We start from the raw sequence: 24,340 nt of genomic DNA, 5'->3' as shown, positions 1-24,340 counted from the left end.
ACAATTCCCACTCAGAAATGCCATTCAAGCACAGGCTGAAGCCTACACGATTGCCATGACGGCTAAGCATGACTGTGTAAATTATCCAGGCGACGTGGAGGAGTTGTCGAAGACTGTTGCTGCAAAATAACAAGTGTGACACAAGGTTTGAGTTGACATATACACTACATGGCCAAAAAGTATGTGGACACTTGCAAGTCGAACATCTCATTCCAAAATCATGGGCACTAATATGGAGTTACGACTATAACAGCCTCCAATCTTCTGGGAAGGCTTTCCACTAGATGTTGGAACGTTGCTGTGGGGACTTGCTCCCTTTCAGCCACAAGAGCATTAGTGAGGTTGGGCACTGATGTTGGGCAATTAGGCCTGGCTCGCAGTCGACATTGCAATTCATCCCAAAGGTGTTCGATGGGGTTGCGGTCAGGGCTCTGTGCAGGCCAGTCAAGTTCTTCTACACCAATCTCAACAAACCATTTCTGTATGGACATCGCTTTGTGTTTCCTGCTGAAACAGGAAAGGGCCTTCCCCAAACTGTTGCCACAAAGTTGGAAGCACCGAATCATCTAGAATGTCACTGTATGCTGTAGCGTTACGATTTCCCTTCACTGGAACTAAGGGGCCTAGCCCAAACCATGAAAAACAGCCTCAGACCATTATTCCTCCTCCACCAAACTTTAGAGTTGGCGCTATGCATTGGGGCAGATAGTGTTTTCCTGGCATCCGCCAAATCCAGATTCATCTGTCGGACTGCCAGATGGTGAAGTGGGATTCATCACTCCAGAGAACACGTTTCCAATGTTCCAGAGTCCAGTGGCGATAAGTTTTACACCACTCCAGCCAACGCTTGGCATTGCGCATGGTGATCTTAGGCTTGTGTGCGACTGCTCAGCCATGGAAACCCAAAATTTACAAACTAAGCATGTGTGTTTATTAAGTTCGCCTGATCAGAGGCAGTAGGGATGACCAGGGATGTTCTGTTGATAAGTGCATGAATTGGACCATTTTCCTGTCCTGCTAAGCATTCAAAATGTAACAAGTACTTTTGTACTGTAGTGTAGTGAATGTAGTGAAGGTAAAGTAAAAGTAGTCAACAATATAAATAGTAAAGTATAGTACAGATACCCCCCAAAACTACTTAAGTAGTACTTTAAAGTATTTTTACACAACTTTACACCGTAGGCCTTAATGTTGAAATCAGTTTTGTTGTTTTAAATCACTTTTTGGAATACTGACTGTTCAAACAGCAAGTTACCAAATGGGATTTGTGTGTAAAGTGGTGTATTTGTGTGTGTTCAGACAGCAGTCATTTTCTGACATGGCTACGCTAGTTGTCATAGTAACGACTGGTGTGTGCACAGTGGTGTAGCCAGATTGGTGGTGGTCCTTGTGCTTCCTATCACTCAGAAGTTATGTATCAAGCTAAGGTGACAACAATGCCTCCCATGGACGTTTCCCAATTGTTTTGAATGTTCAAAATCATAGTGTAAGAACACTTTTAAAGCCGAAAGATGACCCAACTTTCAAAATGAGTCCTTTTTGGCTAGCCATAGCAGTCAACTAGCTAGCACATTCACTAATTTGTTTCTAAACAAGCTAGTTATCTACTACATGTTCTTGTCAAACAGAGTAGCTAGCAAGCAACAAGATATGCCAAATAGCAGTCTAAAAACCACTTGAGGACAAATAAATCCGATTTCACCGTTCAGACAAGTCGCATAGCCAGGACTTAGATTTGTATCTGATTTTAAACCACCTACGAAGGTGGTTTAAAATGTAGCTTGAAATATCAGATTCCATTAGCCTTTTGGCTATTCAGACTGCAGGAAAAATAACAGATTCTAATCAGAAAGGCAAACCAATAGGATTTGAGTCACTTCAAACTGCCAGTGTGAACAAGGCTTTAATCACAAGATAAAACAGATACTACAACGACTGATTTCAGTCTTAATTTAAACCAAATGTGTAGTTACTGCTGTTTGCAGTTGTACTGCAGAGTACATATATGAGCTTGTCAATATCAGATTTTTAAAAACTTACTGTGAAGTAAAATCATAATATTCATCATCATCATCATCATCATCATAGTATATTACATACTTTATATTTTTCAAACATACATTTTCATTATGTAGTTCTCAGAATCTGTAGCATAAAAACCAGTCTAAAATCTTTAGGTTTACCAAACAGTTAAGTGATTATCAGTTAAGTCGTATTAAATACCTCTCTGGGATATGTGTGTGGGACGCTCGACAACAGCCAGTGAAATTGCAGGGCACCAAATTCAAAACAACAGAAATCTCATAATTTAAATTCCTCAAACATACAAGTATTATACACCATTTTAAAGATAAACTTCTTGTTAATCCAGCCACAGTGTCTGATTTCAAAAAGGCTTTACGGCGAAAGCATACCATATGATTATGTTAGGTCAGCGCCTAGTCACAAAAAAACATACAGCCATTTTCCAGCCAAAGAGAGGAGTCACAAAAAGCAGAAATAGAGATAAAATGAATCACTAACCTTTGATGATCTTCATCAGATGGCACTCATAGGACTTCCTGTTACACAATACATGTATGTTTTGTTCGATAAAGTTCATATTTATATCCAAAAATCTCAGTTTACATTGGCGCGTTATGTTCAGTAATGTTTTGCCTCCAAAACATCCAGTGATTTTGCAGGGAGCCACATCAATTTACAGAAATACTCATCATAAACGTTGATATAAGATACAAGTGTTTCACATAGAATAAAAGATACACTTCTCCTTAATGCAACCACTGTGTCAGATTTCAAAAAAAGCTTTACGGCAAAAGCACACCATGCGATAATCTGAGTACAGCGCTCAGCCACCAAAACAAGCCATACAGATACCCGCCATGTTGTGGAGTCGACAAAAGTCAGAAATAGCATTATAAATATTCACTTACCTTTGATGATCTTCATCGGAATGCACTCCCAGGAATCCCAGTTCCACAATAAATGTTAGTTTTGTTTCGATAAAGTCCATATTTATGTCCAAATACCTCCTTTTTGTTCGCGCGTTCAGTTCACTATTCCAAATGCACAAGGCGCATGCAATCTTTAGGATGTTTTTATCATAAATCTTCAATAATATTCCAACCGGACAATTCCTTTGTCTTTAGAAATGAAAAGGAACACAGCTCACGCTCACGGCCGCACACGTGACTTAGCTCATTGCATTCTGCCAGACCCCTGATTCCAACAGCTCTTATTCTCTCCCCATTCACAGTAGAAGCATGAAACAATGTTCTAAAGACTGTTGACATCTAGTGGAAGCCTTAGGAAGTGCAATCTGACCCCACAGACACTGTATATTGGATAGGCAATCCCTTGAAAAACTACAAACCTCAGATTTCCCACTTCCTGGTTGGATTTTTTTTCTCAGGTTTTTGCCTGCCATATGAGTTCTGTTAGACATCATTCAAACAGTTTTAGAAACTTCAGAGTGTTTTCTATCCAAATATACTAATTATATGTATATTCTAGCTTTTGGGCCTGAGTAGCAGGCAGTTTACTCTGGGCACCTTATTCATCCAAGCTATTCAATACTGCCCTCAGATCCCAAAGTAGTTTTAAGTAATAGTACAATGTATTTTAACAAATGAGAAGACAATCATATCAAAAGTAATGTGAGCGTTGCATTGTAAAAGGCAATTACTTTAAATGAACATGTATTGCAATGTGAAACATATATTTCTAGATGAACCACTGACTAAGTTTGGTGAAAAAGTGACTGTATGATTTTGTGTGTTGTACTGTACTTAGTCAATAAAAAATGTGCTTGAGTTTTGAAACAACTGCCTTTTGATGATCTGTTTTGAGTTTTGTACTAAGCGTTGTAAAAATGTAACACATACTTGTGAAAATTGCACCAAGCGATAAAAAAAAACTGCCATTCAATTTATGTAATTCAGCATGGCGACCTTCAGAATGGCGATATTCTCACTTCAATGGGCGAATCTGTCTGCACTGGTTCATGGCAACAAGGTTGCGTTAGAATGACGCCGTCTGTCGAAAGACAATGGGAAATGGCTTTGTCTGGGTTATGCCAAAGGAACTGCAGATGAGTTTGCATGGCTCCCTTTCATGTACGGGTTGAAGCTAAATTTGGCGACAATCTCTGGACAAAGAGTTGACCAGATTAAGAGATGAATCAGGTGTGTTATCTGTGTCAGCAGGCTCAAACCTGAGTGTGTGTGTGTGTGTTTGGAGAGCAAGTTTGAGTTTCCCAGCAGACAGAAGCACTTGGAAAGCATGAGACCAGCTTGTGAATACAGTGAGGTGTGTGGAGAGAAAGTTGGTCCATGCATCCAGTGCAACTTTTAGAAGGAATTGGCTCACAAGCTGCTCCTTGAGAATATCCTGATGATCAAGAACCAGAGGGTGGAAGCTGAGGTGTAAAGGCTATGCAGACAGCTGTCCATCAAACTGGTGGTTTACAGTATTTAGCTGACCTGGCGAATACATGACCCTCTTGAAAACAGCCACAGAAGTACTGGCGCGAGTAGGCCTGCCGTGTTGTGTAAGAGGGTGTGTGTGTGGTTCAATGGGCAATAGTAATTACATCTGCCACACTGCATTGATCTGTAATTGTAGGTCAGTAAAACCAGTTAATTTATCTCATTGAGCAACCCCCCCAAAAATGACATAATTTAGAATAACAGAATGTATCACTATATAATATCTGCTAAGTATGTGAGGTGATTGTATACATAAATCATGTATGATCAAGTCAAATAGGATGGAATGTTTATTTCATCATAAATAAAAACACAAGCATCATATTGTTGTAAAAATCTACTTGGGAGTTTCACAGTGTTGACACAGTCACTTGGAGAATAAAGGATTATTTGTCAGAATGTGCAGTAATCACAGGGAAATATTTACATTCAAAACAGTACGCGTCACGACAACAGAACCTCACTGACAAGGTCTCTGTGGCACTTTTCTACTTAGCTGAGGCATTTAAGAGAGAATATGTATTTAAAGATTACCTTTACACACTTTTCAAAAGGGCTATTGTTATTAACAATTATGTTATTATTATAGTTATTCACCACACACACACTGCATGTCTTTGTTTTTCAATGTAACTTTACCAACTTGTAGTCAACAGTAAAATGTTATACATTCAAATGTATAAAACGAGTGCAGTACTCTATTGAAGGACAAGAATGTCCCAAATTAAATAAGTATAATGAAAAACACAGCAGACTTCTCTCTCCCTATTGGTACAATGATTCACAATGAATCACTGCTTTGGTTGAAGCCACATTGATAGATATTTAGTATAGTTAAGGACTGAGAAAAAATGTTTGGTATTGATGAACATCTTCACTTATTGACATTCTCTATTATAATCAACTCCAGAAATGACTGAAAGACCAGGAAGTAACATAATGATGAATTCTGCAACAGTTAGCATAATGGCAGGTGTTTCGGAAGGTGAAAGGCTCAAATCTCTTCATTAGATGTGTACTAGAGAGCTCTTCTCAATGGTCGCTTCTGTGACAGCTTGGGCAGCGCATTGAGGGATATCTACATTTTTAAGTAGACAATTTCTTCTTCTTGTACTTCAAGTTTGAGTGTAGGTAGTTTGAAAATAAACTGAAAAGGCGCATACCAACACCTACTGTGCTGGAGTGTGTAAAGAACAGGTATAAAGTCAAGGTTGGTGATTTACTGCCACCTGCAGTTACGGAATGTTTGCTCTGGAGTATAATTAATTGGCTGACTGCCCCTGCTGTCCTGGATGGAATTCTATGATCCTTCCTTAACTCATAGCAAGTCCTACCCAGTTGATGACACCAAAATGGGGAAAGCCCTATGAGGCGCTGCCCATGCTGTCACAGAAGCGGCCATTGAGAGGAGCTCTCTACTACACATCTATGGTATCTAATAATAATCCAAATAATAAACTTGGTGGGTGCTTACATTTGTCCTATTTCACACAAGTGTGTATTAATTGGGAATGTGTTTTTTGCATATGCCACTCTCCCTTAGACACCTGTGGAGAGTGGAGTCACAGGTCAGGGTCTGCCATTATCAACGGTGACCATGGAGCAATTAGGGGTAAGTGCCTTGCTCAAGGGCACATTAACAGATTTTTCACCTTGAGGATTCGAACTAGTAACCTTTCGGTTATTGGCCAAACGCTCTAACCGATAGACTACCTGCCGCCCTTATCTTCTGATTTTAGTAGTCTAGAAGCAGTCTGACACTAGCTACAATTATGGGTACTGTAGTTCTTGGAGTATAATTATAATATTATGGTCATTTAGCAAACACAGTTAACACATACACAGTACACTATTCAGTATTATGTGGCCCATGTGGCAAACCCATAACTCAGTGATGCAAGCACCATGTTCTGAACAACTAAGTCATCAGAACTACAGATGTGTTAAACTTTATCTTAAAGGTCCAATGCAGCCATTTTTATCTCAACATCAAATCATTTCAGGGTAACAATTAAGTACCTTACTGTTATTGTTTTCAATTAAAATGGTAAAAAAGAAACAGAAATAGTCTCTTTGCTAAGAAGCTATCTGTGAGTGGTCTGAGTGGGGAGGGGAAAACAGAAAACTAGCTGTTATTGGCAGAGAGATTTGGAACTCTCTTTCTTATTGGTCTAACTAATTTACCACCTGGTGATGTCAACAGGCAGGCCAAAACTCCATCCCACCAAAACAGGCTGACATTTCTGGCGGTCTTTTCAAACAACTCTTACACGAAAAGGGCATTATTAGGATTTTCACAGTATTATTTCAACCTCATAGTGTGGAAATATATATAAAACACAGGAAATCTAGTTTTGACTGCACTGGACCTTTAAGGAATTTCAAATATAGTGTTTCTTGCTGTGTGTGTGTGTGTGTGTGTGTGTGTGTGGGGGTGTTATCATTCCAAAGTTTCAAACTAGTCTGGGCTTTTGTGGTTTGTCTCTACCACCAATCTCTTGAATATTTACCATCAATGAATTGAAATGTATCACGATTAAATACAATCAATGGCAATCCATCAATCAATAGTCATCGTACAGTTGCACAAATCCTGCATGTCTACTTTAATTATCTTTGGTTAACATAAGTTGCCTGGCTGATACCAAAGATCCAGGCCTCTGAGTCTGGGGAGGGAGGCTGTTTGATGTTGTCAGCACGATGTGTCAATAATGAAATGGGCTGTGCTTTTTCTGGTTGGTTCTCATCTGTCTTTCGTACTCAAACACCCACAGGCACAGCCACACACATCCGCCGGGCGCCGCCCCCTTCCAATACAATTGATGGCTTTTCAAACCCCCAGGAAAAAGTTTCAGAGAACCAACCAATCAATGTAGCTGCTCTCTGAGACAACCGGAATATTACTTTCTGAAGACTGTCCTTAGACCAGTGGGGCGCAGTGTGTTGTGTACCATGTGGGTCTGCGCGTCAGCCAGAACATAATACAAGAGGGAGTTTTATCTAAAGTAGCCAACATAATTTATCTGTACAAGGAAGGATAATGTCTCATTTTCATTTTCTCTTCTCATTACAGATATCATAATGACCATCTCAATCAGTACATCATAGTACAGTATATTCTTGGCAATGTTCTATAGCAAAAGGAAACTGTTATAATCCTCATTGAAAAACTGCACACTAGATTTGTCTTAATTGTCATTTGGAAATGACCCAGCTACAGTCAGACCTACTGATTTCTGTAGCTCCCTTAGTTTGCGAAAATCTATATTACTGTATGTAACCTTTTTCTAACATTTTCCACAAAGCAGTAACAGAAGGAAGACTGAGGGAAAACTAGCATTGTAGTTTTACAAACAGTTGAACATGAATTATACAACATTCTGCTGCTTTCATGTACCTTAATAAATGCATGTTGCAACATTGGAACATTTGAGCAGAAACATCCTTGCCCCCCCCCCCCCAAGAAAATAAGCCCCAAAAACAGCTGTTTTAGCAAGTTGAACGGGGAGACTACTTCCTCTTGAATGTTGTTTGAATGTTATTTTCCTGCCCTGCTCTGTAGCATTACGGAAGAAGAGCAGGTTAGTACCACTCATCCTCATTGTCTTACGTGAGATAGCGTCAGTTTCGTCTGAACCAGTGTTATGATACTGATGACTTGGCCTACATCGCCATCTAGTGGGCGTGTCGGGGACAACAGTTGTTGACAACTAGCATTGTAGCTAAGACTAACTCTAACTCTTTTCCTAACCTGCCACGCTAACTATCCTAACCTGCCATGCTAATTATCCTAACCTGCTATGTAAACAAACCATTTGTGGTGACAAATCAGCAGTATCACCACCTCGGGTTGAGGGACTAACATCGCGTAGGAGTGACGCCACATGTTATAAGACAGTGGCCAGGATTAAATCAAAGTCGCGTTGTAGAGCAGTGCCCTAGACAGCCAACAATGTGCCTTTTAAAGGTAATTTACGCTTGAGCCAATATTTGCAGTGTTCACCATGAATGCGATCTCTACGAAATTGCCTTTAAAAAGGCGCACTGTCGGCTGTCTAGTGTGCTTCCCAATAACGCACCTTGGATTGAATCCTGACCAAGGCTTCATTCCTTCTCCTTTCAATCCCCCAGGCCATTGTGAGAGCCCTTCAGGTACACTTCATCCTGTGACAGGGGCCCGTCGTAAGCCTCCATGTAAAGACTGCTAGTGCTACTGCCACTGCTGCCCAGGAAGGTGCCCACAGCCCGACCCTGGCGCGCATGGCCCACCGCGTCGCTGAACACCTTGTTGATCTGCTCCTCAGAAGGCATCCACCAGTCAGGGTTAGAGGCACAGTGCATTCGGATAAACTCTGAGGAGTACAAGTAAATATTTGTTATGATTAGAAAAACAAACTGCACACAATTTGATGTTGTAAACATCTGTTCACCAATCTCTTTAGTAGCATACATGTTGCTGTAGTACCCATCTCTTTAGTAGCATACATGTTGCTGTAGTACCCATCTCTTTAGTAGCATACATGTTGCTGTAGTACCCATCTCTTTAGTAGCATACATGTTGCTGTAGTACCCATCTCTTTAGTAGCATACATGTTGCTGTAGTACCCATCTCTTTAGTAGCATACATGTTGCTGTAGTACCCATCTCTTTAGTAGAGATGCCGCCAGTACCTCTGAGGCAGGTGACTTTAACGGGGTTGAGGGGCCGTCTCTCCGGCCCAGGCTCTCCTGAGTGAACTGAGCGTTTCCTCTTGCCCAGGCCGCACGAGTACTTGAGCTCGTCCGTAGTGAAGACGAAGCGGATCAGGTAGCGCAGCAGCCGCCGGCCATCTTTCTTGGACGAGTTGACTGCCTCGTCCCACTGCTTGTTGGTGATGAAGAGGGGGTAGTTCCCAAGGAGCTGTTTACTGCCCTGAGGAGGGGTACGAAGAAGTGAAGAGGGTGAGAATGACAGGAGGTTGGTGAGGGAAGGACGGCTCATAATGGCTGGAATGGAGTGAACGGAATGGTATAAAAGCATGTTTTTGATGTGTTTGATACCATTCCATTTATTCAGTTTCAGCCATTACTATGAACCTGTCCTCCCCATTTAAATTGCCACAAGCCACAACTGGTGAGAATGGTACGGCTTAGTTATGAGCTCTGAGTACCCTGCCATAGAGCCACCAGGGTTGGGGCCAATTCCATTTCAGTTCCGCCAATTCAGAAAGTCAACTAAAGTCAACTGAAATTCCTTTTCCAATTTTTTTCCCTCATTGAAAAGCAATGAAATGAAAAAGGAAAATTGGATCACAGTTGATTGACTGAATTGAAATGAAATTGACCCCAACCCTGAGGGGCACTAGCAGGGTATTGAAAAGTGCATTCAAGCTGTCAAAGCATTCAGAAGAAGTGCAGTCATTCATGTGTTATAACAAGGTCGTTAACTTCATGCTCAATATGTGATGGAGAACTATGATATTTTTAGTTAGTCTAGTTTCTCAAATAAATCTAAAGCATTATTTGTGCTATACACCTGATACCAACAATAACCAATTCCTATCGTTGTAAACCCATTGAACAAGAAGTTATTGCCAGATTTAACTGCAATGTTGAGGAAAAGGCGGTGGTGGTGTCCATTAACCTTTTCTCCATTTAACAGAACCTATTTTATCTTGTTATGCAACACTGTTGCAAGATGATATTTTCACATCCTTAACAGAGAAGCTGATTTGAATGGCAGTTTCACATCTTGTGCCACTAGTTTCGGTTTTATCTATAAAGCTGCTGTGCAACTGAGTTGAACATTACTTAAAGGGAGTCAGTGACAACATCCCCAAAAATCTATATATCCACTCCCCTATTTAACTGGGCTTTTAAGTGATTATTTACTCCAAAATCAAAGTGTGTTAGTCTGTCAGAGAGGAGTCCATGCCATTTGTTGTGTAGGTCTAGCTATAAGCTTGATTAAAACATGAATGGGAAAGATAGGCCCCAGTTAATTTCACATTTTAGATGGATCTATATAACAGATTGTGAAACTCTTTCTAATACTGGACTACTTTTGAGGTCTCAAAATGTCTGACAAACTAGGATGGGGGTGGGGACGACGACGCTTCTCATGCTTCTCATGCCGAGAAAGCCACCAAGGTGAGTAGGTGATATTTAAGGCCCATTAGAAAGACACAAACTAAGTGAGGGGTCATTCCGTTACATACAGTAAGAAAACACATCTTGAAAACACAAACCTCATATAATGTTTTCTGTTCTTCTTCCTGTAGAGATAGAGCGCTCTTTAGATCTAAAAGTTCACCCTGGTGTCTTATTTTGCATCTCTCATGTAACATCTATAATATACACAGTGGCCGTGTCCGAATACCCATACTAAGCTTCTAAATAGTAGACATTTTGAGTATGCAAAAATAGAAAGTTTTATAGTATGTGAAATTTCAGAAATGTAGTATGCTATATAAAGGATGTCATACTGTACTCACTTCGGCTTTTCTGAAATGAGTATTGCCGGGGTCAGCCCTAGCCCTCCCTGACCCTCTCCACCCATCTCCCTGGGTCAGGGAGCTGGCTGGATGGAGTTACGTCCCCTGGCGGCCTTGGCAGGGGTCGCCCCCCTCCCTTGGTCGACCCCAGCCCTACCTGGCCCTCTGGAGCTATCTCTCATTCAATTCAATGAAGCACAGGTAAATGGTTGGAGTGACTAGGACTCTCTTGGAATTCATGATTCACCTGTCGGCCGGCTTCTAAATGGTTCCTCGCTCCCCATGTGGATTGGCCTCCATGGGTGGAGGCACTTTCGGAGACGGTTCACCTTTGGTGACTCTAGATAACCTTGAGCCGATCGCGCGCCCTTTGTGGCGGTGACGCTCCAATAGCGTATCTTAAAGTTGCTGCAGTTAAAAAGCATATAGTTGGATCTCGGGGCCGCCTGTCCCAGCCCCTGCCTCTCGGTGCCCCCTTGATGCGCGTCCTGAGTGTCCTGTGTGGTCCAAAGCGTTTACTTTGGAAAAAATTGTGTTCAAAGTAGGCCCAGTCACTTGAATACCTCAGCTAGGGTTAATGGAATAGGACTTTGGTTCTATTTTGTGGGTTTTTCTTCTGAACTGGGGCCATGATAAAGAGGGACGGCCGGGGGCATTCGTATTATGCTGCTAGAGGTGAAATTCTTAGACCGGTGCAAGATGGACAAAAGTGAAAGCTTTTGCCAAGAATGTTTTCATTAATCAAGAACAAAAGTTGGCGGTCCGAAGACAATCAGATACCTTTGTATTTCCGACCATAAACGATGCCAACTTGCGATCCGGCGGCGTTATTCCCATAACCTGCCGGGTAGCGTCCGGGAAACCAAAGTCTTTGGGTTCTGGGGGACATGGAAAGGATTACGCAATACCCTGACCATTGTGACCCATGCAATAATTGTATGAAAAGAGTCTACTGACAAGATCAACCGGGAAATGGCCTCAAAACACTTGCCACACCAGGGCGACCAACCTGGGTCATCAAAACTGGCACCTACGGTGGGCGTTTACCGACCCCATCAGGTTGAGCAAGCAAGATCTTCCACAGTCCTATGTTCCGGGGACTCTGGGGGCAAAAGTTCCGGGAGATTAGATGCATCAGACTCGCAAGTGCAGAATACGCGAAGGAAACACCAGAAACACCTTGCTGGCACTGGCCGATATTACAAACTTGAACGAACCCCGGTCTAGCCGTCAGAGAAAATGCCGCTGCCTAGATCTTTCTCAGTCCACAAGCCGGGATCCCCCCAGACGGCCGAATGCCGGGGAGGGGGGGGACCCAGGTATTGTGGCGCCTGAGTTGGTGAGCAGATTAATGTCACCTGCCCTGGCATCGGATAATGGAGATGAGGATGTCGTGTTGCCACCGCAGCCAGCTCAGTCTGAATCAATTCTCCTACCCGACCCTACTCCAGCCACGGCTGTTGATTTTGTCCACCCACACCAGACGCGATCAGGACACACAGGTTGAAATATCAAAACAAACTTTGAACCAACTATATTCATTTGGGGACAGGTCTAAAAGCATTAAACATTTATGGCAATTTAGCTAGCTTGCTGTTGCTAGATAATTTGTCCTGGGATATAAACATTGGGTTGTTATTTTACCTGAAACGCACAAGATAAAAGGGTCTCTACAGATAAAAGGGTAAACCGAGTTTGTTTCTAGTAATCTCTCCTCGTTCAGGTTTCTTCTTCTTCTCTGGACTTTATATGGCAGTTGGCAACCAACTTTAAGGTGCATTACCACCACCAACTGGACTGGAGTGTGGACCTCAGCTCATCTTTCAATCACCAATGTGGGTATATGCTCCTAAAAACCAATAAGATGAGAGAGGCGGGACTTGCAGCGCACAAAGCATATAGACCTAAGTTCTATTTTAGAGCTTGACTACGCAGACAGTCATTGACGCACGCGAGCAGTGTGGGTGCAATGATTGAATAACATGCATATTTATTTTGCAACATTTTCACAAGCAACGCAGGTGGTGTGGTCAGCATGTAAGACCCTTCATAGCTTCGTGAAAGTTCTATATAAGTGTAGCTCTTGTGGGGGAACCGGTATCAGTCGTCATGCAATCTCCTGACATGTTCCTAAGTGTAACTGCGTGCCAGAGGCCCAGGTTGCGGTTGCAGCAGTGATTGTATACAAACATTTCCCAAAAAGCTTTGGTTTTGGGGTCAGCCTCTCCCAGCATAAGCCTTTTATTGCCAGCAAAAGTCTGAGGAAGCAAGAGCGAACAATGGAAAACAGATCGGAAGGAGAACTACCAACGATGGCTGGACAGAGTGGGAAGAGTATAAACTATTCAAGAGTCACAAATCCATCCATAGCATGGTTGTGATTGGCCGACTGGGAAGGATTCGATAGCAGGTGAGGTATAAACGAAGAGTCCTGAGAAAGGCAGTGACTCGAAACAAGGGTCCTGAGGAAGCCCATTTTGTGAATGATGAATTCTGTCTGTCCCAGGTGAACCACCACCCTCAGTACACGAGCTGCGGTCGAGGCCAACATGGGCGTGGATGGAGATTTCGAAATCGGGGCCATCACATTATCTTTAAGGGGTGTGGATCAGAATCCTGCACTGATCGAGTCTTCGGCACTGGAAATAGAGAAGTTGCTGGGCAAAGTTGCTTGAGGAACCGTTAGGCAGAGCGATACAGCGGGAAGCAGGCCTATGAGTGGGAATAAGAGATGGAAAGAAAAGAGGGCTGACTTACGTCAGCAACAGTTATTATTTGACAAAGACCTGCCCTAATCTTAGATGGAGAGGTGTTCGGTTCATGTGCCATCCCCATGACAGAACTCACTCTGGCCTTTGCCAACCGATGGCGGGCCACGAAGCCGTTCAACGGGCTGGGCCAATTCCGCACGGAAGGAGGAGCTGACAACGTCTGATCTCAGCATATCTCAGCAGCGGAGGTATATGAAAACCGGCACAGCAGCAGGTCCCGATGGAGTCACCAGAGAAACTGTTAAGTTGTGACCCCAGAGGAGAGAAGTTGGCTCGCTTGTTCTTGATGTGGCTAGTGACAGGGGCCCTATCGTTGACCTTCAAAGAGTGCCGCAGTACATTGATACCAAAAACGTCCGACCCAGTGGAACGGGGACAGATCGGAGGGTGGCAGCCTATCACCATCAGAATCCATAGCCGCACGGCTCTTCTCTAGGATTATTACAGCCATGCTGGTGCGTGCCTGCCCAAGTCTGTGACAAAGGGGCTTCATATTTGCCCCGAGGGGTGTTCTGAAAATGGTATGTCACTCCAGGGGCTCATCAAACAGAGTAAAAAACAATGTACACCCCTAGCTGTGGTATTTGTGGACTTTGTGAAGGCTTTCGACTCGGCATTGCATGAGCACCTTCTGGGTGTTCTTGGGCAAAGGGGCCTTGACCGGCACATCATGGAGTTGATCGAGAGCATTTATGAGAACAGCGTAACAAAGGTCATTCTTGGAGTGAAATCCTTGATGATTGAGATGTTGGTCCGACATGTTGGTCCAAGGTCGCAGCTGCTGTTCAATCCAGACACTCGAACCCCACTGCTCTGGGGTCGGGCCAGAAGGCCGCCAGACTACCACTTTAGTGTTTGCCGATGACTTGGTACTGTTGAACAGCTCGATGAAAGGTATGGGAAAAAAAACATGGCAATTCTGGAACAATATTGCCAACTGACGGAGTTGAGAGTTCAACCCAAAAAGTGCCACAGTTTCTTAATTGAGAAAGGTGGTAATGACCACAGCAAGTCCTCATTCAAGGTTAATGACTGTTTATCCTGGAAACTGAATGGAGAGGACTTGCACTTAATTGGGCCTGAGGAATCCTAAAAATATCCCGGAATGCAAGTGAACCAGTGGGCAGGCATTGTTAAACCGGAACTGATCGGGCTACTTTGTGATTGGATATGCAAGATCGGATGGGCGGCGCTAAAACCTTCTCAGAAGGTCAAGATGTTGAACTCTTTCGCTGTCCCGAGGCTAATCTACAGAGCTGACCACAGCAACCGAAAGGGAGTCGACCTGACCAAAATAGATGGAATGATAAGAACCGCTGTGAAAGAATGGCTCCCCCACCCACGAGCACATGTAACGGGTTGCTCTATGTGAAACACCGATACGGGGGCCTAGGTATCGTGAAGCTGGCCCCCCAGATTCCATTGATCCAGGCCAGAAGGATCCACCGGCAGTGGCTCTCGACAGATGAGGGAATATGGCTGCAAGCCGGTGGGAGCGACACAAAGATGCCCTCCCTCGACAACAACACAACTGGCTTAGTGACGCTGCATTTCCCAATACCGTGTGATTGGAGGCAGGAAGAAATGTGAAAATGGATATGCCTAGCAACTCAAGGTGTGGGGATGCAGGCCTTTGGCAGTGATAAGATCAGCAAAACTAGGCTTACCTCCTCAGTGGGATTCCAGTACGGCCAGTATAACAATGGACTGAAGTTGAGGGCAAATGTCTATCCTACTCGGGAGATGTTCAAAAGGGGAAGGCCGGAGAAGGATTCCTCTTGGAGGCACTTTCCAGCCCTGTATGAATCTTGCTGACATATACTGGGTCATTGCCAGTTGATCCAAGGAGCCCGCATAAATAGGCACAACAAGGTGTGTGACCTATCAGTAACGGAAGCCGAAAGCAACGGATAGAACGTTATCAAGGAGATGCATATCTCCACACTGGATGGGAGACTAAGGAAACCAGACTTGACATTCGTGAAAAATGGTGCAGCTTTGGTGGTTGACGTTACAGTGCGATACGAAGTCGCCGTTGACACCGTCGAGGTGGCTAGATCTGAAAAGATTGCATACTACATCACTGTTGCTGCATCAATCATTAACAAGCTGCCGGGAGTCGATATGGTCATCTCGTTTGGCTTCCCGAGAGGGGCCCTGGGCAAGTGGCCTACTCCTAACGATCAAGTATTGCAAGCCATGGGACTATCTCGGTCTCGAAGGGCGGACTTCACAAAGCTGGAAAAACAAAGAGTCCTGCACTACTCCATAGATCTGCTGAGAGATGTCTTCCATGCAGATCGGCTCGACGAAGAGGCACAGAGTGATGAAGGTGTTTAAACCACATCAGGCCAAGTGGGTCTGATATTCCTCTCTACTCCATAGAACGAAAACCCTAACCGTGGTCGAGAGTCCACTTAGGTGGCCGTCAGAGCATGGTGGAATACAAGGGTTGGCCGGGACAAGATCCGATAGCCCGGGTCAGTTACCCTTATTATGTGTCCATTAGTGATTAACATGGGTAACTGGGATCCCGAGACAGTTTTAACAGAGTTGGTCCCCGTTAAGATATAGTACCTTGATACTTAAACTATTTCTACTCTTCATCTCCCCCGTTATTCATGATCGATCTGAAAAATCATCAACTTGATTCAGCCAAATATAGGATATATTTATTATATTAAATATTCTGTCAATCATTGAAGGAGGTTATCTAGCAAGCTTAGCACCTTTGTTCATTTTACTTTTGTTGGACTGCCATTACAAAGTTTGTATGATTCGACAACGCTATACGCGGGGTGCACTCCGTGCGTCCTAAGCATGCTCTGTGTCCAGATAGCCTGCTGCTGAAATACTCAGAATTAATTCAGGAACATTATGAACGGCCTGTTTTGCTATTAAAAACAATGTCGTTGGTGATCAAAGATAGTTCCTCTATCATTACTGAATATCAGTTTAATTTGCCCTGAAATCCTTACACAGTGACACAGCCAAGGTGGCACAGCGACAATCTTATTTGGGGAGAACCCTGGCATAGTGACCATATCTTGGTTTTAAACGCTTTAAATGGGCACTTCTGATTTCTGCCATATTTCCCGGACTCTCTGGATAAATATGAATTATTTTCGGTATTGAAACTGGAAAATATGAATCCCTCCATGGAACAGAGTCCTGCATGGGTAAACGGCTAGGTTGAACTCACCTGGCCCCTGGATCAGCCTAAATGTATGTCAAAGTGAAGAAATTCTAAGTGTAGCTGTGGGACCGGCCTAGACCAATGAATATCAAAGGGAAGAGGGGACTCAGAGGACAATGCACAGCGAAGGGAGTAAACACTAGATGACACGATAAGTGCCGTCCTCTCGCAACACACATCCACCCATACTCACACACATACGCACACACATACAGTATGGTAACAAGTATCACAAACACACTCACACTGGCAAAACACAGTCTTACACTTTCATACATTGGCCGAGGGCGCTACCATCCGATTCCTAGCCAAATAGTCCCTCTTGTGTTGCCTTAGGTGTTTTCAAGTGCCGGACAGAAACAAGCAGTGAAAATAACACTGATTACCGCTCACACCAGCTGAAGCACGCTGGTTAGTAGTGTCAGCCCTGGGCTCTCTCTTCTCCAGGTAAGTAATGCGTAGCACATTGATGACTAGATAGGGGGACTGACAGCCAGTCTGTAAGCCAGAAATGTGGCTAAACCGAATGACAAGCCTCGTTTCGCCAGTGCTCCTCATCTCAAAGTGAAGAAATTCAATGAAGCGGGTAAACGGTGGGCAACTTTGAGCCTCTTTAGGTAGCCAACTAGTTACCAGGTACACGGCTGGACCCCCAGCCCACTCCTGAGGGCCCCTGGCCATTGACTCCCTGTCAAAATAAAGGTTAAATAAATAAAATAAAAAAGATAAGGGGACGCACTCTACCAAAATGAACGAATGGCGGGAAACATCGCAATTGCATATTAGATGACGCCTTCTCAGAATAGATGAGCTTAGTATGTTGATATTTGCACGTACTGCATTCGTTTTCTACTGAACAATACGTTCTAAATATAGTATGTAGTACAATTAATACACAGCATGCAGTAAGTAGTAGGCAAGACAGGTTTCAGACACGGCCAGTATGACTAGTGATAAAACATATAAAAAGGTACAGTACAGTACCTGACAGAAACTGGAACAGACCAAGAGTATTTCTTTCTAGAAAGACACGGTCTGTGTTTTGAGACAAACTGATTTCTTGCCTCTGTTAGTTGTTCCTCTGCCATGGGCTGTATAAACTGGTCATGGTGTTGGAGAACAGTCTTGAAGAAGTCCAGCACATTCTGGCAGGGAGCTGGAAGGAGATCAGGGTTATAAAAGCCATCAAAAAGATTTGATTGAAGCCACACCAAGAATGCAATATATAAATAGAGTCTGGGGTGTCTAACTCTAAGTCGCTCTAGATAAGAGCATCTGCTTAATGACTAAAATGTAAAATACAGCCCTCCCCCCGAAATGATTGGGACAGTGACACGTTTTGGCTCTGTACTCCAGCACTTTGGATTTTAAATGATACAATGACTATGAGGTTAAAGTGCGGACTGTCAGCTTTCATTTGAGGGTATTTTGATCCATATCAGGTAAACCATTTAGAAATTACAACAGTTTTTGTACATAGTCCCCCCATTTTAGGGGACCAAAGGTATTGGGACAAATTCACTTCACTCAAACTTTTCACTCCAAAGTTTCTTATTTTATTTATTTTTTATTGACCCTTTATTTAACTAGGCAAGTCAGTTAAGAACAAATTCTTATTTACAATGACTGCCTACCCCGGCCAAACCCTAACCCGGACGACACTGGGCCAAATGTGTGCCGCCCTATGGGACTCCCAATCACGGCCGGTTGTGATACAGCCTGGAATCGAACCAGGGTCTGTAGTGACGCCTCTAGCACTGAGATAAAGTGCCTTAGACTGCTGCGCCACTCGGGAGCCCAGAAAAGTGCTCGAGTACAGAACCAAAACAACAACAAAAAATTCCAGAGGGCACTGTAAATCTTGAACTTGACATTAAAAGTTAGGTACTTCACCACATGGTTACCCCCCTCCTTTGCCACTGTGTCATTATTGTGACATGCTATGTCGAGTCACAGGGTAAAGACCCAAATCCACGGAGTTGTCTTGGGCAGCAAAATTAGCACATCGTCTCACTTGAGGCATTTACAGGTGACGGCCTTCTATCGTATCCACATACCATATCACATGAATCTGCATAAACTGTTGAAATTGCCATTACTGGGTTCTATGATCCTGAAACCCCGGTACTGTACCTGGTATGTTGTCCATCTTGTTGCGCAGCTCTTCGTTCTCCTGCTGCAGACACAGCACCTCCTGCTCCAGCTCCACACAGCGAGGGCAGCAGCTCTCCTCCTCCTCCTCCTCCTCTTCCTCCTCCGGCAGAGTGGACGAGGGGTGGCCATACGAATCCGAGGGGGCCGGGGAGTTCCAGCCCCCCAGGTTGTGGCCCGGCGACCCCCCAGACTCTGGCTCAGCTGGTGGGCATCGCTCTCCCTCGAGGCCCGGGCCCGGGTGGGGCTGCTGGTTCCCGGTGAGCAGATAGCTCTGGAGGGACTCAGTGAAGATGCGCAGGAAGGCAGATGTTTGTTGTTGGCTCCAGTGGCTGTGCTGGGCTTCGTCATCAGGGTCGACGGTGGCGCTCTCGTCAAGACGTGGCGTGCCCGGGGTGGGGTAATGACCCACCTGACCCGCGACTGGCCTTGACTCCCCCCCAGGTCCAGAGAGGCAGCTGTCCTCCTGCTTGATGTGGGAGGTGAGGGAGGAGGGCAGAGGAGCTTGAGGCTCCACAAACCGGCCGTTGTTGTTGAGAAGAGTGAGGACCCGGCTACACTGCTGTGCGAAGGCATCCAAGATGAGACGGTTTTCTAGAGGAACAGAGAGCGAGTAGATAAAGATAGCCGAGGCATTCACTATGACATTCAAGCCAACCAGCATATTTTGGAGTCAACTTTTGGGCGTCAACACATTTCTACATTTCCACAGTCCTTGACTACTTGGCATTGAATTGATGGCATGGATTTTTTTTTAAACACAGAAGAGCGTGGACTAGATTGGTTGTTCATAATACTACAGTAGGATTGCTTCAGTCTTATCCCTTTCTCAGTCACCTCTACTTGACTCTCAAATTCTATATAAAGGTGTTGGAGTTGCTGCTTCGCTGCTCTGGCTTCCTCCCCTCACCCCCTCTATCTAGCTCTTCCTCTTTTTCTACAAGAGTCATATTTTACCCGAGTACAGGTTCCCTCCATTCAATGGCAATCTTGTACAAAGAAGCTGGTTGAGTCAGACATCAATATCTAGGCCTACACTAGTCCTTCCCTTGCCATTGTTGCCTGTGCTTGCTCTTTGGGGGTTATAGGCTTTGGTTGCAGTTGAGCACTTTTTGACAAATGCATTTGATTTGATGATATTTGATGTGCCCCCCCCCCCCCCCCCCTCTTGAGCTTAAATAATCACCCAAGCCAAACAAATGGGCTTATGATGCTACTGAGCTATAATATCATCCATAACAGCTCATAAAAGCAGCTCTCCCTGTGTCCTTCTCCCAGCAGTCTCAGCACATCGGAATGAGATGATCTCGCACATCTCCCCTCTAATGATTACGAATGTGTTGCCTTCACACACAAAGAGACAAGGCAGGTAATTATGAGCGCAGACAGCTACCCACGGCGCCCTCGCTGCAACTGGGCGGGAGGCCCGGCACTCTGGCAGCCGCTGAGACGTGTCTATCGGCCTGGCGCAGATGTGTCGCATTTATTAATATGCGTGCCGTCTTTGTTTACCCGCCGAGATGTATCTGATATCATCCCCCGTGCCTCCGTCCCTCCCACCCGTCCCTCTTCTCTTGCTCCCTGGTACTGTGCACGGGGAGACAGCCTCATAAAATGTCATTAAATACAACATGCTCCGCGGAGGCAAATTTATGAGCACCATTTATTTTAATCACAACTCTTTGGAAAAGCTTTTAAATGCAATTTGCTTTATTGTGTGTGGATCTCAGGGCCGGTGTCCTTGGGTTCCTCCTTCTGTCTGTGGGATGCATAATGGGAAAGAAACACCACCTCTGTCTGACTGTCACCTCCAGGGAAATGTGGAATCATTAAATCACATGAATACTTAGTTGTATTGACTAGCTTTTGTCGTATGGTTAACATAATATATACCCTTTTTGTACTATTGCGCCGAACTGACCCAAACGTGCTTGCTCGATTATTTTCTTTGCGCGCTGTTCTTTTCAGCACAATTACAACAGCTTGGTTTAGGTCAACTCGGTTTGGCTCAGTGGAGTGAAAAGACCTATACTGTATTGAATGCAGATACCTAAGAATTGTGTACAACTGGGCTTTGAATTGGGTTTTCAAGACAACATTGGAAGCCCCAGTACCATAAGGGCAGGTTAGTTATAACGTAGTGATTGTTCAGGGAAGCCTATAGGCCTACCATAGAGCATGTAATACTGTATGAGGCCTGTACTTTGTCACTACGATGGATAATGTCATGAGGCGACATTACAAGTATTATACCTATTTGGCTTGATGCTACACCACAGTGCTAATACAGTAGACAGTATAAGCTAGATAGTGCTGTGTCAGCATAACAACAATCTCAGAATACTGACGCTCAACCTCCCCTGTTAGTGGAGTGATAAGGAGATCTATATCTGTGGGGGAAATATGATATCTGTTTAACTTAGTAACAAAACTGCTTCCGGCTCTGGTCAAAGGTAGTGCACTATAATAGGGATATGGTGCCAATTGGGACGCAGATCAAGGTTCCAATAGAAATAGAAGTGTAGTGTATTTCTATGCTTACTCTTTCTTTGAGAAACTAGTTTGCCTGCTTTTGCTCAAAAGCAGTGCACATCATTACAATGGATATTTCCGAAGACAACATTTCACACAGATAAACACAAACACACTTCAACAACTGCACAAGCCTATCACTCATTTGAGCACACACAGACCCTATAGTGGGCCTGCTCAGTCATGACTGCTATTTTCACTAGTACATAATACATCTTTCACAGGAAATTATGGAGAAATGGGAGGATCAAATCAAATCAAGTTGTCACACGCGACCAATACAACAGCTATTTTATGGACTTTACCGTGCTTACAACAAGCCCTTAACAACAATGTAGTTTTTATAAAATAAGAGTTAAGAAAATATTTACTAAATAAACTAAAGTTAAAAAAAGTAACACAACAAAATAACAATAACAAGGCTATATATATAGGGTGTACTGGTACAGAGTCAATGTGCGGGGGTACAGGTTAGTCGAGGTAATTGAGGTAACATGTACATGTAGGTAAGGGTATCCATTGATAATAAACAGCGAGTAGCAGCAGTGTAAAGTGGATTCGCCTGGTTAGTCTAGGACGTGGTAAGAGCAGGTGTTCCTAATGTTTTGTACACTCAGTTTATAGTTACTACTCTCTGCTGGACTGATATGCCATTATAGTTTAATTTGTTGTTCTATGACTATTTTATTAGGCTATCTGTATCATTTTAGCCTATAATACCTAAAATAGGCCTAGGCCCTACTTGTGGTGAATCAATAATTGTCTTTGTGCAAAATACAAAAAAACTTAACCAAAAACTGTTGTTTGTCAACAAATTTGTGTCATATTGGGTCAACCATGCAAATAGCATACTGAGTAAGGTCTGGATATGGCTAAAGACTTACAGCATATTTAAAAACTTGTGTTTTATTACACTCTTAGAAAAAAAGCTGTCCCCATAGGAGAACCCTTTGAAGAACCATTTTTTGTTCCAGGTAAAACACTTTTGGTTCCAGGTAGAACCTTATTGGGCTCCATGTAGAACCCTTTCCCCAGAGGATTCTACATGGAACCCAAAAGAGTTATACCTGGAATCCAAAAGAGTTATACCTGGAACCAAAAAAATGATATGCTTTTTGGGACCCTTTTTTGTGTGTTGGAAAGGATTGTAATACTAACCAGAGAATGTATTTCTAACAGTGGTTGCATTGCATTTACGCGCCCAGGCAACAGGCCTAGACATCCTCTAGTCTAGTCCAACACCTAATTCCTAAAATAAAGGCTAAACTTTTCCTAATTTCACTTTCTCAACAAGTTTGAAAACATACCTGAGCTTATCCCGTAAGTGCAGTCGGGAGATTCGTGGTTGAGCGCGGTTTTTCCAGGCGAATACGTGGGGTCCTGGCGCACCGCGGTGCCGCTGCCGACCCTCCCCTGGAAGCCAAGTGATGCTGCCGCCACACTCCCCACTGTTGCTGAGGTAGATGTCGCGGCTCTACTGCTGGGCCTGTTATCGCATGGGAAACGCTGTTGCTGCTGCAGCTGGGGTGTCGCGAGATACTGGCTGCTGCTGCTGATGGTGAGGGAGGTTTGGTGGAGCTGCTGCCGCTGTTGCTGATACTGTTGTTGATATGGATGATGGTGATTGAGATTATGATTGTAGTGATGACCGCCTCCGTCTCCCAGCAGCGGGATATCGACCATTGTGGGTCTGTCGAACCGCGCCTTCCCCACCAACCGCTTGTTTGGGAAGGTCTTGAGGCTGCTGTATGGACCCCGCTGCTGACTGCACATCTTTGGGGCGCAGAGACCCTCGTCGGCAGGTTGCATTTCCCCCTCCATCACTGCAAGTTTCAACACGCAGTGGTGACTCGAGCTCGCTCTTGTCGCGTCCTTGTCTGGTGACTGGTTATTTTTTTCGTCACCGTCTCGCTGTCTGGCTCAGTTTCCCCCCCAGTAGTGCACTTTAATATTCAGAGGGTGGGCTAATTTACTGACAAGACACAGCTCCAATCCCCAGACGGGGGGCGCCGCGTTAAAAAGTGATTGTGCCAAGAGGGAAATACAGGCGCGATCTGCACATCCCGCTGTCTGTACGTTGTGTCTCTAATCGCCTACATGAGCATACACAGTTTTAAAGCAAAATTATATCGATGAAACTATAGCGGCCATTTTGCCTCTGAGGACAAGCTGGGTGAAGTGAGAATACGCTACCCCTTCACTATGACAACGGCCTCAAATAAGTGTGTCTCTCAAAATGACAGCTAAAATGAATAGGATAGCCTAATTGGGTTGTGTTTGGTTTTTGGAATGTTTGAAATAACCTACATGAGACTAAACATGGCATGATTGTGTACCTTTACATGTACACTAATAATTCGATATTAAAGTGATTATGGCAGAAGGCCGAGTATGGCATTAGTCATGTAAACCCTTTACTCTGTTTATCTTAATCGCCGTAAGGTCATAATCGAAGTAAGCATACGCCGATTAAAACACCTGGTTTTCTGAGCAATCTTTCGAATTATTAGGACATGTAAACAGCTTAAATCCGCGTTCCAGCGGTTTATTTGATCTGCGCATGTGCCAGCACCGGGTAGCGCAAGCCTCCCTATGCGCAAGTGAGGTGAGTTCAGAAAAACTGTAAATGTGCGTCTTATAAGTAGTTTTCACATACAATCAGTGTTGGAAAAAGTACCCAATAGTCATACTTGAGTAAAAGTAAACATACCTTAATAGAAAATGACTCAAG

General features: G+C 44.0%; 1 protein-coding gene across 1 annotated transcript; it reads right to left on the bottom strand.

The window, feature by feature from the left end:
* Window positions 1-4,759: 4,759 nt before the first annotated feature.
* Window positions 4,760-23,835, bottom strand: bend4 (BEN domain containing 4). The gene is made up of 5 exons (XM_014199119.3): window positions 22,917-23,835; window positions 19,060-19,671; window positions 17,991-18,082; window positions 9,158-9,398; window positions 4,760-8,839 (listed from the first exon to the last, which is right to left on the bottom strand). The coding sequence occupies exons 1-5, from the start codon at window positions 23,428-23,430 to the stop codon at window positions 8,607-8,609; spliced, it is 1,692 nt and encodes a 563-aa protein (XP_014054594.1). The 5' UTR covers window positions 23,431-23,835; the 3' UTR covers window positions 4,760-8,606.
* Window positions 23,836-24,340: the final 505 nt, after the last annotated feature.

This window comes from Salmo salar, chromosome 05 (assembly GCF_965601325.2).
Source record: "Salmo salar chromosome 05, fSalSal1, whole genome shotgun sequence".
NCBI classification, from domain to species: Eukaryota; Metazoa; Chordata; class Actinopteri; order Salmoniformes; family Salmonidae; genus Salmo; species Salmo salar.
The sequence above is the reverse complement of the archived record's forward strand: the minus strand, read 5'-3'. Positions and strand labels throughout refer to the sequence as shown.

Excerpts from the sequence above, each read along its gene's own strand:
- bend4 (XM_014199119.3), bottom strand. The coding sequence starts at position 23,430 with ATGGAGGGGGAAATGCAACCTGCCGACGAGGGTCTCTGCGCCCCAAAG. Across the intron at positions 18,083-19,059 it reads CAAGATGGACAACATACCAG|CTCCCTGCCAGAATGTGCTG; the intron begins GTACAGTACCGG and ends ATCTCCTTCCAG. Across the intron at positions 8,840-9,157 it reads TAAAGTCACCTGCCTCAGAG|AGTTTATCCGAATGCACTGT; the intron begins GTACTGGCGGCA and ends TGTACTCCTCAG.